Source organism: Acanthopagrus latus, chromosome 17 (genome assembly GCF_904848185.1).
Source record: "Acanthopagrus latus isolate v.2019 chromosome 17, fAcaLat1.1, whole genome shotgun sequence".
NCBI lineage: Eukaryota > Metazoa > Chordata > Actinopteri > Spariformes > Sparidae > Acanthopagrus > Acanthopagrus latus.
In genome coordinates, this window is record NC_051055.1 from 19,460,098 (window position 1) to 19,473,887 (window position 13,790).

The following is a 13,790-nucleotide window of genomic DNA, read 5'->3' on the forward strand; positions in this document are numbered from 1 at the left end:
CATTTATTTTAAGATAATAATAAGTCAAAGACAAAGGATGTCAGTGTCCTCAGAGGTAGCTCTGGCCCTGCTAAGCACAACTAATGCAGTTAAATCTAACACCCCTGCAACACATGACTGTTAATATGTTCATTTATGATATTTTACTCTATACATCTATTCAGTTTTCACCAACACCGGAGAATCATCTACTCACTAGTCAGTCTTTACAGGACGACGTTAGTTACAAACTATTCTAAGTTGAACTTTACACCTTCTAGATTAATCAATTTACAGAAAACATGAAGTCATCGTGTAGTAAGACTCTTAGTGGTGGTGACGTTTGAGTCATGTGACATGAATTGCCAAATTAATGTAGTCTCTTTATAGCCTAACATTAGCTTTTTTACTTACTGAGATTTAATTTTTGCATTGAAAATCACAAAAGTGGTGTTCATCTGTGAAGGTTATAAACTTGTGTTTGCCACAGAGTTTATTATTGAAGTCCAATATCCAATCTTATCCTAAAAAATACATCATCCCTACACCACTCTGTATGTACGGATTTGAGTAAAAACATTTTTTAAATAGCTAAAATGATCAACAGAATGTAAACGAAAAATAGCAGTTTAGAAAGTATGAGGTCTATGTATTGTATCTATGGGTCTGTTCTTCTCCAGTGTCTCAGTGCGTCATGGGTGAACTAGCATGAACAGTCACAGAAACTGAAGCAGCTAAATGGAATTCAGCCATCATTCATTTTTGTTGAGCTTTTCTTGCGGTGATGTTTTTAAATGTGTTCTGTTAATCTTCTCATCTCTCTGATCTTACCGTCATCTTTTACAGCAGACATGTACTATATGATCTCACCTAGAGATGCAAATAGCAAGTAGTTTACTTATTAATAGATCCCAAGGAGCTCAAGGTGACATCTTCAAACTTTTTTTTTATGCAATGTCAGAAACCCAAAAGATACTTAGCTTAAAGTAATACATGACAAAAAAGCCTTAAAGCACAAATTGGAGAAACTTGAAACAGAATAGGTTGATCAGCTGATTGCTTAAACTGGCCATTCAATCAAACTAATGTCTTCCTTTAATCATTCTTTGTGTAGAGAAGAACATTTTAAAATAAAAGTTAGATTTTTGCAACAATATAAATTAAACACAATAAAACAGTTTTTCACAGATCGTCTTTCTTTGTTGATGCAAGCCTCCCTGTGGGTCAACCATCGGCCCTGCTGATGTGATCATGAGTGAAGCGCTGCAGGAGTAACTGTATTTGAACCTGACCTCTCACCTCAGTGAATGAGGTGAGCAAAAATGGACAATAAACTGGCTTATAAGCTGCCAATGATGACAACAACATGACCAGTTTACAAGCATGTTCTTCATGGTTTAAACCTCTACAGCTGATTTGACACACTTTCCGTGTTACCTTATATCCTTTTGGCTTGTTACATTTGCTTCATTTGTAAATACACTGATCACAATATTGTCCATTAACAATCCCTCACAGATCACAGCTCTCAAACGACCAATAAAGACAGTTCATGATTTTAATATTTCATCTCTCCAGCTGTCTCGATCCCGCCTTTGACGCTTTCGTGCGAGTTCTGGGAAGTATGCGCTGTTGTATGGCCTCTCCCTCTCAGTTGTCTCACTCCCTGGCTCCTTCCTTTTGCCGGTCCTCAGGTCGATTAGTGCCTGGGCTCGTCTCTTTTCTTCAGCCTCCCTTTGCAAACGCTCAGCACGTAACCTTTCAATGGAGCTGGAAAAGACAGGCAAGACAGATTTTTCTTCTAGTAGAGTGGCAGATCAACACCACTCTCATGTCTGTTTGGTATACATGAGGCTACAGCTAGCAGCCTGGGAACAGAAAAAAATGCTAGCTGGGCTCTTTCAAAGTTAAAAACATCGGCCTACCAACACCTCCAAATGTCACTAAATAAAGAACACATTACATGTTATTAGTTTAATCTGTACAAAAACTACTTCTTAGCTTGGGGAAGTTGCTAGGCAACCAGCTGAGACTCCAGGAAGTAATGGAAAATTGCAATTTTTCACGCATTGGTATTTTGATCTAAACAAATAGTTACATCTATATAATTTGTTAATTAGTGAAAATTACCTTCTTACAGAGAAAGGCTAGCTGTTTCCCTTTATTTCCAGTCTTTATGCTAAGCTAAGCTGCTGGCTTCAGCTACATATCTATTTTACAAACATATGAGTGGTATTGATCTTCTGATCTAACTCTCTACAAGAAAGGAAGTCAGCATGTTTTCTAAAATGTTGAATTATTCCTTTAAAACCAAACAACTAGGCATCAAAAATAGAAAACTAATCCACACCATTATTAAATATTCTGACTTAGTGGGCTGAAATTGATGTACTAAAAGTTATTATTCAAATATTACAATATATAACAATATATTACAATATATAAAACAGACTTTCGTACCTCTCTCCACTGCTTCTCCTTTCCCCCTTGTCTCTTTTCTCATATTTCTTGCTCTTGTGGTGTTTTTTCTCCTTTATGTTTAGTGCTTTCTTCATATCTTTCAGTGGATCTAAACTATCTTTCAATCTGCGATCTTTCTTCTCTCTCTCCTCTTCACTGATCCCCTTCCGCTTATCTTTGTCTTTCCTCTCTTCTTTTTCCTTCAACTCTTCTTTTTCTTTGCCGGTTTTCATGTACCACGGAGTGACCTCTGTTCCTGGTTGGGGTCCGAGAGACACCAGCAAACCGATTGCTCGTTCTTGCTTCTCCTGGAATAAAAAAACAAGGAAAACCAAATGTCATTTAGAGTTGCTGTGTGGTGCATAAACCTTCTGAATGTAAAGAGAAAATGGTTAAATTATTTACTTTTCCTTTAGATAAAATCAGATACATTTACACATTTTTTTCTGAGTCTTGATCATAAAACTGGATCACATCTTTATATTCCAACACCTTGCCCTGAAATAGTAGTTTTGTGTCTTCTGCGATAGTATTCATGTAACACTTTGACTCTCACGCACCGTCTGTTTACATTGCTTGTATGCATAATGTGGTTGGACTGCATCCAGAATATATTGTGCTTCTTGACCACAAGAACAGTCTGGCTGCTCCAGATGATTTTAAATATCTGGTTCAATATCCCAGCATCTTGACATTGACTGATCAACTGTTCCCCAACCATTCTGGTGGATAAATGAGCTATGCCAGACACTACTTATTGAAAATGTCATCAATCTGAGCTTAAATCACAACCCCACTCCCACTGGAAATGTCATTTTACAGTATCGTATCATCCTATTTAAGCATCATCATGATTGAGACATGCAGAGATAATGACTGCGAGGGTTATAAGGAAGGAGACAATGCCTCTCAGGTGATTGCTGATGGCCGTTTTGGATACAAACTTTTCATAAAAAGTAGCAACATTACCTTCTCATCTTTCTTTTCTTTGAGATACTCCTCGTTTCCCTTCTTCTCGGATGACTCTTCCAGGGGAAAAAGATTAAGATGCTCCAGAGCTCCACTTCCTCCCCTTCGGTCTTCATCATGATCAGCGCTCCTTCCTCCTTCATACGGGAGAGCAGCTCGGGCTTTCTTCCTCAGATACTCTGTACGTGCCTGTGGAATGGAACACTTGTTAGTTGAAACTACATACGTAATGAACAATAAAAGTTTCTTTGTAATAACAAAGGTAATCCATGGGCTGGTATAATCGTTTTTCAGCTTTAGTCTTTCAAAAGTGAAAGATAAATACTGCAGCAAATTAGTAAACCTGAATCAGGAGATTAGATGTTTGATATTTGCTTTCCCTTCACCCAGTTGGACTGCTTATGCCATTCAGCATAGGCCATTTAAAACTAATGAAACTGAACATGTTTAGAGATGCTATGAAATCAGAATACTGGGTTTGCATCCAGTCTGTGGTTTGGTTCAGGCAACAAACGAACTTGGGTAACATTTTCAGATCATGAAGAAGTCATGAATTCTAATCTATAGGATACAATTTCTTAGAACGTTCAGGAAAGATTGCCATTTCAGTTGTTTGTTAATAAAAACAAGTTTGTGAATTACTAATTAAACTTAATCTTTAGGTCTTCTGTGCACATGGACTTGTGCACACTGTCACTGAAATGGGCAATTTGTGCCCACGGAAACAAATCCTATAAATATCATCACCATTTCAGAAACTGCCGTGACACTGGGTTGTATTGACACATGACTGTTGAGTGTGAATTTCAGTTGAAATGGTTAGAGGCACTGTTCATAAACCATTTTACTGACAACTAATTGTTTCAGTGATTGACAATGAGTAAGTGCATGCTAATTTTAGTGTGAGCAATCCTGGGCATTTAAATTTATTATCAGAAGTGACTGAAAAAGGGCTGGTGTGAGGGGAACTTCTGAAAATACCAGAACATGTAAACTTTTATCCATATCATTTGTGAAACTGAGGGTCTAAGAGTTGTTGGTGAGACTTTTGGACACCACAGTATGTGCGTCAACTTGTTATTCTCAAATGTTACTTTTTCGACCAAGGTGGTTCAGGTGCTGGTTCGAGGCCAGTGACTACTCTGCTCAGTTAAAGAGATCGCTCTGCATAATCTGGAACATGCTACACTAGCTCTAAAAATGGCAGTCAGGCGCAATTTTAGTGGGTCCTTGGTCATAATAATCCTACACCCAGCACCGATATGCTGGTGCCACTCTGGAAGATGTTTTCCAGTCTGGGAGCCAGTTCTTTGGCTGTCGGAACACAAAGAACTGGTTCCAGGGTAAACCAGCACCAGCCCAAAACCAGCACTTTGTTCACTTCGAAAAAGGGGTCAGAGAGCGCCCCAACATCGTCATCACTCCTGTAGGTAAGGTGACATCACCGGGGTTTACCTCTTGCTCAGCACGCTCCACGCGACGCTGTGCCTCGCGCTCCTCCTCTGCCGCCTGTGCTTCGTCTCTCCGCACGCGCGCGACGTTGTCTTTGTTGCGAACGTGCCAGCTCTTCTTAGGGAGGATATTCATTGTTGCCTTGGCGACTGTTGCTACTGTCCGTTAGCAGCAGGCTAGTGTCGACTGAAGTCAGAATGAGCGGTGGGCACGGTCAAAAACTCGATTCTTTAATAAAACTGCAGCGTCTACAGCAGCAAGAGGACGTGGGGTATTAGGTGGGATGAAGACTGGTCAAATATGAAGACAGATACAAGATAAATTCCACCGGTATCCCTTTTAGCAAGTAAGCCAACGTTAGCCAAGGTTTGCTACTTTCCAACTTCTGCACTACACTTAAAGGTAAACGACACAGCTGCGACCAGAGACGCCAAACGTGTTCCGTGACGACAAACTCATACTTCCAACTATTTAAAAGGGAAACATGGAAAAACGGGACGTTAGTACTGTCCTTAACTAGCTGTGAGAGAAGTTGCTCTTGCTGGTGGCTGCTGAAGCCCACAGGAACAAGTAGATACAAACAGGAAGTAAACATCACACATTTTTGCAACACCCCGGTTTTGACACTAGAGGGAGCTACAAGCCCTCTTATTTTATTAAGTTAAAGGACAACAAGACGTACAACTATACTTTCATGAACACACAAAAGTGGTGAAAATTTGCATTTAAAACAAAGCAACAGTGTTCATTGCATTCATTCATTGCTTTATATTATTTAACCACACACCTCTACATTAGACTAATAATGAACAGGTGGTCCCCCCGCAATTTTCAAGAAAACTTATCTGTGGCTCATCTGTTAACAACAACACATCTCTAGATAAATAATTTTGTTGCATCTTCACTCCAGCCAGCATAAGGCACTGACTTTACAAATACACAGCTCAAAATCTGTTAGGGATTTGGAGATATGGGTGCACATTATGCTTGTTTTGTATTAACACAAAAAAACACAAAAATATCCCAATATCCCTAACTAATCCTGAGTACTATATATGGTGTGTTCAGCCCTTTTCAGATGCCTCCTCATTTTGTTTCATATTCAGGCTAATAAAGAAGGTCCTAAAAATTCAAAATGGTCCTTATGGTCAGTACTGCGCTCCTGCACTGGGTTTTGATATATGAAGTTGTTGACCCAGCATCTCAATCTGCTTGACCAAGAACTGCTTGTCACGGCCCTCCTGTAAACCAAAGATTGAATTAGTGAACTGAAATCACTGTGTCTATGTATTTGCTTTACAAAACAGCAACCAGCTGAATACCAACAACTTACCAGTTTTAGCTGAGCTCTTAGCAGGGCAACACTGTTCCCATAGACAGAGGCTAAAGATGCAAAATAACACAAGACCACACTGCCAGGGAGAAAGGAGCCATTATTATACACCATAAAACAGACAGTGAAGGGTCAAATTATATATAGGTAAAAATATAGCCATATGTTTAAGTTCTTCCCTGTATATACTTGAATAAGGATCCTATAGGAAGCTTACTCAAGCTCACTCACCCAGATAATACACACAGAGGGATGGAGAATGCCTGGGAACCAATGAAGAAGAGAAATTCCTGTGTAGTTTCAGAGAGGCTGTTGAAAGTATTTGGAACAATCGACCACATGCTGGGGAAGAAACGGAAAGGACCACATCCCATAGATGGTCGTATCCTGCATGGAAAGAGGAAGGCACTTCAGTGAAGTCTAAAAAAGTATCTTTTTTTTTGTTTTAAATCAGACCTTTTCCTGCTAGTCAATGCTTTACCCTCTGACTTGCACAGAGCCTCAATATTGTTTCTGTTAATGCTAAACTAAAATACTTTTATAATGATTGCTACCGAGGAGAAGCACTCACTCAGCAACACTGTAGACCAGGACAACTGTGGCCAGGGCCCAGCCAACCGCGAGGACCACCAGGAAAAAAAAGGCGGAGGTGGTAGAGCGAAACGTCCTCAGTGCCGGCCTACAGTTATGGACCAGTGTGATCTGAGGAGGGAAAGCGGCATTGAAGACATGGAACAGGGTTGGGACAAAAAAAAGAAGAGTGTTGGTTAAAGCCTTCTCCATTGTGTGTACTGTTTACTGTGTCACCTTCTTGCAGTAGAAGAGGATGACAAACTTGACGGTGTTGATGAGAGGCAGCAGAGGGCAAAAGAGAGCTCCTGTCCAAACCACAGTCTGCCCATAAACAAGCCCGAGCACATTGGCAGGAACTACGAACTCCTGTCGACCCACCCACTGAGCCAGCTTACAGGACCAGTTGTCTACCACCATCCTGAAACACAAACGCATAAAAACACAACCCAGTCACATGGCTGAACGTCTCACTCTCAACGTGACCCGACAAGCTGTTCCCGCGGTGATTTGTACCTGCGAGGAAACTCCACCAGGACGAGCACAGCGACGTTGATGAGGAGGTCAAACAGTGTCAGCTTGTACATCTCCTGGCCTATTCGTGTTTCCCAGCACTACATCATGACACAAACAGATTAAAAAGATTAACCTCTTTTACAATACTTCAGTGTTAGGGATTCTAAATTGTGTCCACTAAATTCTTAAATCATGTTGCTCAATGTTGGCACATTATTTCCATGTCATAACGCAGTTGGCTTTTTACTAAAGAGTGACGGCAAATGAGACAATCAGCGTTTTCTCTCAATACTATCATCATAGTTAAACTGAAAAACTGTCGGACTGAGGTCTCATCTTTTTAATCATGTCCTGGCTTTGTATTTCAGGGACAATCATATCACATTCTCTCTTCATTCTGATCTGTTTGTTACTCTTTTTGCAGAGTGCAGTTATCTCCTGAAGTCCTCAGGTGAACCAGCTGATTTAAAGTTTGCTCTGTCTCCATAATGCACTGATGCAAAAACAAAGTGCGAGCAGAAATTCTTTGCTCATGTAAGCAAGAGCTATAACATGTTGTTAGATGTTAGATTAGAAAAACAAATATTGTATCATCTCCAGACTGCAGATATGTATTTGTTATCTCGGTCCCTCTCTATTTTATCTGAAGCTGTTGGTACAGTTCCCATTTAAAAAGAGCTGGGACGCTGAAACACATGCTTGCACAAAGGATATGGGCTACTTGGGCTCAGGAACAATTTTTAAAACTGTTATTGACATTCTGTTTTAATTTAAATTTCACAGCATGGAATCAGGGTTGTAATTGTTTCACAACTTGTTGTCTCCTTCGATCTTGTTCGTGAAGAAGTGGCATCTTTAAACATAGTTCACATGCACTCAAGAGGTCTAATTACCTGGTAGCTGTTATAGTTGTATTGGCAGAGTTTACAGTCTATAGCGGCTTTGTCCCCCTCACAGGTGATCTGACTCCACAGGGTGAAGAGGAGAACACCCAGACTCACCAGACGAAGGAACACTGCCCTGTACATGGAAGAGAAGTCATTATCCGGCCAGTTGTGATACTGGGTAGTGTAAATGTGTGTTATATAGTAATTAAAGCCTAAGTGGTAAAGCGTTAAGTGTTTTTCTTCCCTCCCTGGTGGAATATCTCAGGGCTGTTTGAATGTCATGGTGTACTGACACACTCTGGTATATAACTCTGCATCACTGATGCCACACAGGAAGTTGCTCTTTTAAGACAATCTTAACATGTGTCAAGTTCAAAAGTACTGCCTTACAACCTACTTTATGTTGCTTTATTCTTCTATTCCACAACATTTCAAAATAAAATTAATATTTGACATTTATTTATAAAATACAATTCAAACGGTGTGGCTGCTTGTCACAGGTTTCTATGCCACTGAGTTGTTGGAGACTTCACCTCTAAACCTCTAAGATGGTTTCAGTTAAAGGAGACATGTTCATTTTCAGGTTCATCATGTTATTTTGGGTTATTGGGTTATTCCTAATATATGCTTACAGGATTGCCCCTCTTTCTGAAATACTCTGTTTTAGCTCCAGTCTCTTTAAGACAATCCTTTATTTGTGCTTTTACTTAAGTTAAGGTTTTGGGTTCTTCCACCAGTGAACTTGGATGGAAATTTTTCTGTTTGCTGCAAGTTTTTAAAATCTCTAATTACTTTATATTTACAAACCCAAATAAGCTAAAAGCAAGTACTCTCACAGAAACACTGGTGCAAACCTTAACAGCGCCACTATGACAGTAGTGCTGGGGGCATATCGCTCTACCAAGGCAATCTGGTCGCACAGCAGCGGCACCACAAAGTTTCCAGCAGTGATGACGATGGAAGGTAGATACTCATAAATCAAACCCATGATACCTTGCAGCCCACTCTTTCCCTGTTTGTAAGAGAGAGGATGGAAACAGTCAGAGACGATTTTCAGACCACATATGCTTCATCGCCCTCCTTTCACATCGTTTACCTGGCTGAATTCGGTGGCCAGGAAGATGGCGTAGAAGGCTCCTATGATGAGCCCAAAGGAAACAAGACTCATAAGGACACGCAGAGAGTACAAAATAACTTTCTGCTTCGTAGTCAGAGCAGCTGCCCTCTTCTTTAAGCTCTCCTCCTCCAGATCCACCTGAGAGAGAGAGAGCGAAAAGAGACAAGAGGTCATCTGAGGGCATGCCACTCACAGGGAATGATTAAAAAACTGCAGACTCATTTCTCTTCTCCCTGACTGTTCTCCATCCTGCTAAGTAGAACAGATCCCCTCTGACCTGCAGCCGGTAGTGGATGTTTTTCTGCTTCAGTTTGGTAGCCCGGTCCCCCAGGCAGCCATAGTCCCAGCTGGTGAACACTATCATGCTGTAGTTGCCCACAGTGCTGCCTCCCGTTGCCACAGCAACTCGAGCTGCAGTCCCCATGCTGCGAGTCAGGGAAGAGGAAACAGAAGCAAAGTCAAAGTGACTGAATTCTCAAATCAGGCTCCTTGAATGTCACTGTGTTTATTTCACACAAGTTTGTTGTCAGGCTGACCGTGCTATGATGCAGATGAAACAAAAGGCGAAGTAGAAGAACGCAGTGAAGAGGTACGCCAGAGGGATGTTGTATGAGAAGTTGCTGTCTTCCACCAGTGTGTTGTTGTAGTAGCCATAAAACATGTATGAATACTCCATGAAGCCCTGAACAAAGAGGAGAGGATGTACGCTAAGCATGTCTGATGTTATAAAAGTTACCTGGATGTGGTTTAAATCAACAGAGGATATAGTAGGAGGATGTGGGAGCACAACTGTAGCTAAGTGAGGACACTGAGGTTATATCCGCTCTATTTTGGGGGACGTGGAGGATTTTGCCACCCGTTTCCATGTGCAACTTTAAGTTATGTTGACATTTTTGCAGCAAAATAGCTTGCTTTTATTATGAAGTGTGGGCCTTAGCTCCAACATATCCCATTCTGTCATGTACATGGACTTTCTCATAATTATGTCTTTTTCTGATTATAATGACTTCTTATTCAACCACCACTTTGTTTTTTATTTACGTATTTTCTATGGATTAAACAAACAATACAAAACATGTAAATGAATAAGTATATACATATTAATGGGTAGTTTTTATTATCTGCAGACAGAGCCAGGCTAGCTGTTTCCCCTTGTTTCCAGTCTTTATGCAAAGGGAGGCTAACTAACCGTGCGCTGTAGCCTTATGTTATATGTAAAGACATGAAAGTGGTGTCAATCTTCTCATCTGACTCTCGGCAAGACACTGTGTAAGACTTGTGTATCCAGTAAAAAGACATATGTAGGACCTGTGACCTCAGCATTCCTAAAATCTTGGCTACGGTTTGGTTGGTTTTGGAGAGTTCAGATGTGTGTTAAAAGTCCAGTCCAGTAATGAACAGCACTAATTTCTGTTTCACTGTATGTTCTGCAAGTCGATGCTGCACTTTCTCACCGTTCCCGAAAGTAAGTCGAGGAAGTAATTATAGAACACCACCAAGCCTTGAGGATTGGGGTCATACTGCATGCATTCCTCTGGACCTGGAAAACAGCACAAAGTGGAAAGCGTCATGATCTCTGCACTCACTGCCAGAGATTACAGAATTCCTATAGGTTCCCCTGCAGCTTTCTGAACATACAGTATAAGGCATGTCATTGATGTAATGTTTTAAGTGTATCTGAAAGAGTAAAAGCTGCGGTGGTGAGAAAAATTCAGGCATTCAGCTCACTTGATAACAGAAGCGGAGGGTATTAATCCTCTCACAGCTTTCAAATGGTGAGGCATTTTTTTGTAAGACACTATTTTAAGTTCCTGTTTGTGCATGATCAGATGTTCCAAAATTATATAATCTACATTTAACACATCTCTCAGATTCATGCTTATTTAGATATCCTTGTGAGAATAAATATTCTGCTCATGCACTGGTGACCATTTCTTCATTTAATTTCTGAGGGGAACACCACAGCTGGTACTGCAGTCTCTACACTGACTCCTATGAACAGGCTGTTGCCTGGAAACTGTTGCATCAGATTGTGAGGAGGCTTCCTGTTTAAATTCCAGAGAAATGAGGTACCATGAAAACATAATATACCAGTGTCAGCTGTTTTCTTCAGGTTAAAGCAAACTGGAACATTATGTGCTAACAAACTGGATCCCGACCAAGCAGTCATTACCAGTGCTGTTAACAAGGTGCGTCCCGACAGATCTAAAGACGATGCTGGGGATGAGGACAAATCCAGCAATCAGGAGGAAGGAAACGAAATTGAGCACCACCAAGAATCTCAGGAACAGGAAGAAGGACTGGACGCCACCTCCAAAGTTACCTGTTGGGACAACGCATGTGCATGATCTATGGGCTGGAGAAGTTGAAAAATAAAAACAAAACATTTAATGTCCACCTGAAATGAGTGATTAAAGGTTTACCTCCGATCTTTTGCAACGTCTTTCTCCACAGTGCGAAAAAGTAGAGAAATCCTCTGATGCTGTCTTTGAGTTTACGCAGAGATTTGGCCTTGTTCCGTCTCCAGGACTCCCGGCTGGAAACAACAGGAACCTGCATCAGTTGCACCTGTCTGTAATGGACAGGTTACACATCAACAACTCACGAGTTACTAATGTGTGGTATAAACAATGCCAACACTTCATTTTATGGTGATCATTTCCAAAACATTTCCTCAGAATAAATGTGACATCATCGATTAATCTGCCCATTATTTTTTACCATCAACAGTTACAAATCAAAACATTTGCCAGAGCTCAAAATTACATCTTCAAATTGCTTCTTTTGTCCAGTCAACAGTACAAAACACCCAAACTCTTCATTAACTGCCATACTTGAGTAAGAAACACAGCAGATCCATACAAGAAGTTGGAACCTGCAACTTTTTGGCATTTTTGCTGAAAAATATTGTTGGAAATTAATGTTCTCTCGGTCTACTAATCAACTAATCAAATAGTTGTTGCAGCTCTAGTTCTAATTATAGAGATATGGTTGGTACATTGATTTTTTTGTTGAAAAACAATCCCATTTCCTCAGTAATTTGTCGCAAATTAGATTGCTCTTTTACAAAAAAAGTCTTTGCAATTAATGGGAATTTTTACAAAATTACAAACTTATAAAATGAAGCTTTCTGATCAAAACATTATCATAATGGTAATTTATTGATATGTCCTAGGCTTCGTGAGTTTGCTATTTTGCCGTAAAAAACAAAACAATGAGCTAAAACTTGCTACGAAGCTTAATAAATCTGTTTTAATTTGATATTATTGTTATTATAAAATAGGGATTAGAGCTTGATAGATATATGGGTTGGCTGACATTATGGGCTGATATCAGCCTATTACAGATATATTGGTATCAGTGTGTGTGTTGTCCAATATAGTGAAGTTTATTTTTTCAGTGAACTGATGTAATTTTAGACGGTAAAGTGTTTGATAGCATTTGAGAGATCATTGCCAAAAATGTGTGTATCAGCCAAAATATCCATATTTGAATTTCTTGCTCCCTAATATTAGTATCAAGTTTCAGTCAGGCTCAAATACAGATTAAAGTATCAAAGTACATTTCACAGCATATCTTATGTAGTGAAACATGTCCAGGGAGGATCCGTGTCAGAACAAGCAGGTTTCATACCGCACAGCTCTTTTCAGTGCCATGGGCAGAGGACTGCTCCTGAGGTCCCGGGGCGGCCCACCGCTGTCCTCTTCATCCCTCTCTGCGGGAGTCGAGCTCCAGTTGAATTGAGGGTGATTGTGACTGGAGGCTTGAGATGAAGCCTGTCGTGACCTCAGTGAAGGCTGGTCAGCAAGGTAACCATTATCTGTGAGCGAGTTGTCGGGGAAAAGACAGAAAAACAGCAAAGAATTGATGAAGCTACGTATGTGTGTCACGATAGTTCAGTCACATTAAAAGCTGTCACATCAGCTGTAACGTACTCAGACATTCAGTCAGTCTACATATTTTAAGTTTGTGTACCAAATCTGTGTAAGTAAATGTGAGCGGAGGTAAGAACAGACACACCTTCAGGATCGTCATACCCCATACTTAAGCCTTGTAGATTACTGTCCATTCCTCTAAAGCGGTTTGACACGACCACCTCTAAAGACTTCTGATACTTCACCAACAAGTCCAGAATAAAACAAACGTGAACCAGCTCGTCATGAGGAAACGCTGCCTACCCAGGGCAACCCTTCCTTGTTGTCTTCCCTCGTGGACTTTACTCCCTTTGTAAATGACCACACAGGTACTTCCTTGTATGATTTAACCCATTATTTTCCAAAGGGACGGTAACCAGTCATTTACAATATTCACGGTCTGATGAGCAGCAGAAAGTAAATAAGTGTACGGCAAGCAATCAGATTTAACTGACTTCTGTTATTGTTTTTGAGTGTACTGGAAACTTCAGGAGTTATTTTACTTAAACTTAATTGGAGGCAGCAATGAGAACAAAGTGAAATGTACTATAAATGTCTACAGGTCCATATTATGAATTCAACAATAACATAAC

At 40.3% G+C, this 13,790-nt stretch overlaps 2 protein-coding genes and 1 long non-coding RNA gene across 4 annotated transcripts; 1 reads left to right on the forward strand and 2 right to left on the reverse strand.

Annotated features, from left to right (window-relative positions):
• Window positions 1-1,051: 1,051 nt before the first annotated feature.
• leng1 (leukocyte receptor cluster (LRC) member 1) lies at window positions 1,052-5,407 on the reverse strand. The gene is made up of 4 exons (XM_037072991.1): window positions 4,864-5,407; window positions 3,409-3,597; window positions 2,440-2,747; window positions 1,052-1,749 (listed from the first exon to the last, which is right to left on the reverse strand). The coding sequence occupies exons 1-4, from the start codon at window positions 4,993-4,995 to the stop codon at window positions 1,530-1,532; spliced, it is 849 nt and encodes a 282-aa protein (XP_036928886.1). The 5' UTR covers window positions 4,996-5,407; the 3' UTR covers window positions 1,052-1,529.
• On the forward strand, window positions 5,123-8,393 carry LOC119005413. Of its 2 annotated transcripts, XR_005070503.1 has the most exons (4): window positions 5,123-5,262; window positions 6,492-6,621; window positions 7,704-7,813; window positions 8,254-8,393. It is a non-coding gene; the product is annotated as an uncharacterized LOC119005413 (long non-coding RNA). The 2 variants fall into 2 exon arrangements; XR_005070502.1 differs by lacking the exons at window positions 7,704-7,813; window positions 8,254-8,393 and adding an exon at window positions 6,752-6,826.
• tmc4 (transmembrane channel-like 4) lies at window positions 5,475-13,496 on the reverse strand. The gene is made up of 16 exons (XM_037072987.1): window positions 13,304-13,496; window positions 12,917-13,103; window positions 11,707-11,855; window positions 11,457-11,606; window positions 10,738-10,823; window positions 9,820-9,965; window positions 9,561-9,708; window positions 9,263-9,421; window positions 9,021-9,178; window positions 8,173-8,299; window positions 7,280-7,377; window positions 7,001-7,184; window positions 6,765-6,895; window positions 6,425-6,580; window positions 6,194-6,272; window positions 5,475-6,101 (listed from the first exon to the last, which is right to left on the reverse strand). Exons 1-16 carry the CDS (start codon window positions 13,350-13,352, stop codon window positions 6,009-6,011), a joined length of 2,100 nt encoding a protein of 699 aa, XP_036928882.1. The 5' UTR covers window positions 13,353-13,496; the 3' UTR covers window positions 5,475-6,008.
• Window positions 13,497-13,790: the final 294 nt, after the last annotated feature.

Excerpts from the sequence above, each read along its gene's own strand:
- tmc4 (XM_037072987.1), bottom strand. The coding sequence starts at position 13,352 with ATGGACAGTAATCTACAAGGCTTAAGTATGGGGTATGACGATCCTGAA. Across the intron at positions 9,179-9,262 it reads TGGCCACCGAATTCAGCCAG|GGAAAGAGTGGGCTGCAAGG; the intron begins GTAAACGATGTG and ends TCTTACAAACAG. Across the intron at positions 6,102-6,193 it reads TAAGAGCTCAGCTAAAACTG|GAGGGCCGTGACAAGCAGTT; the intron begins GTAAGTTGTTGG and ends TTTGGTTTACAG.
- leng1 (XM_037072991.1), bottom strand. The coding sequence starts at position 4,995 with ATGAATATCCTCCCTAAGAAGAGCTGGCACGTTCGCAACAAAGACAAC. Across the intron at positions 2,748-3,408 it reads AAGAAAAGAAAGATGAGAAG|GAGAAGCAAGAACGAGCAAT; the intron begins GTAATGTTGCTA and ends TTTTTATTCCAG. Across the intron at positions 1,750-2,439 it reads AGGAGAAGCAGTGGAGAGAG|CTCCATTGAAAGGTTACGTG; the intron begins GTACGAAAGTCT and ends TGTCTTTTCCAG.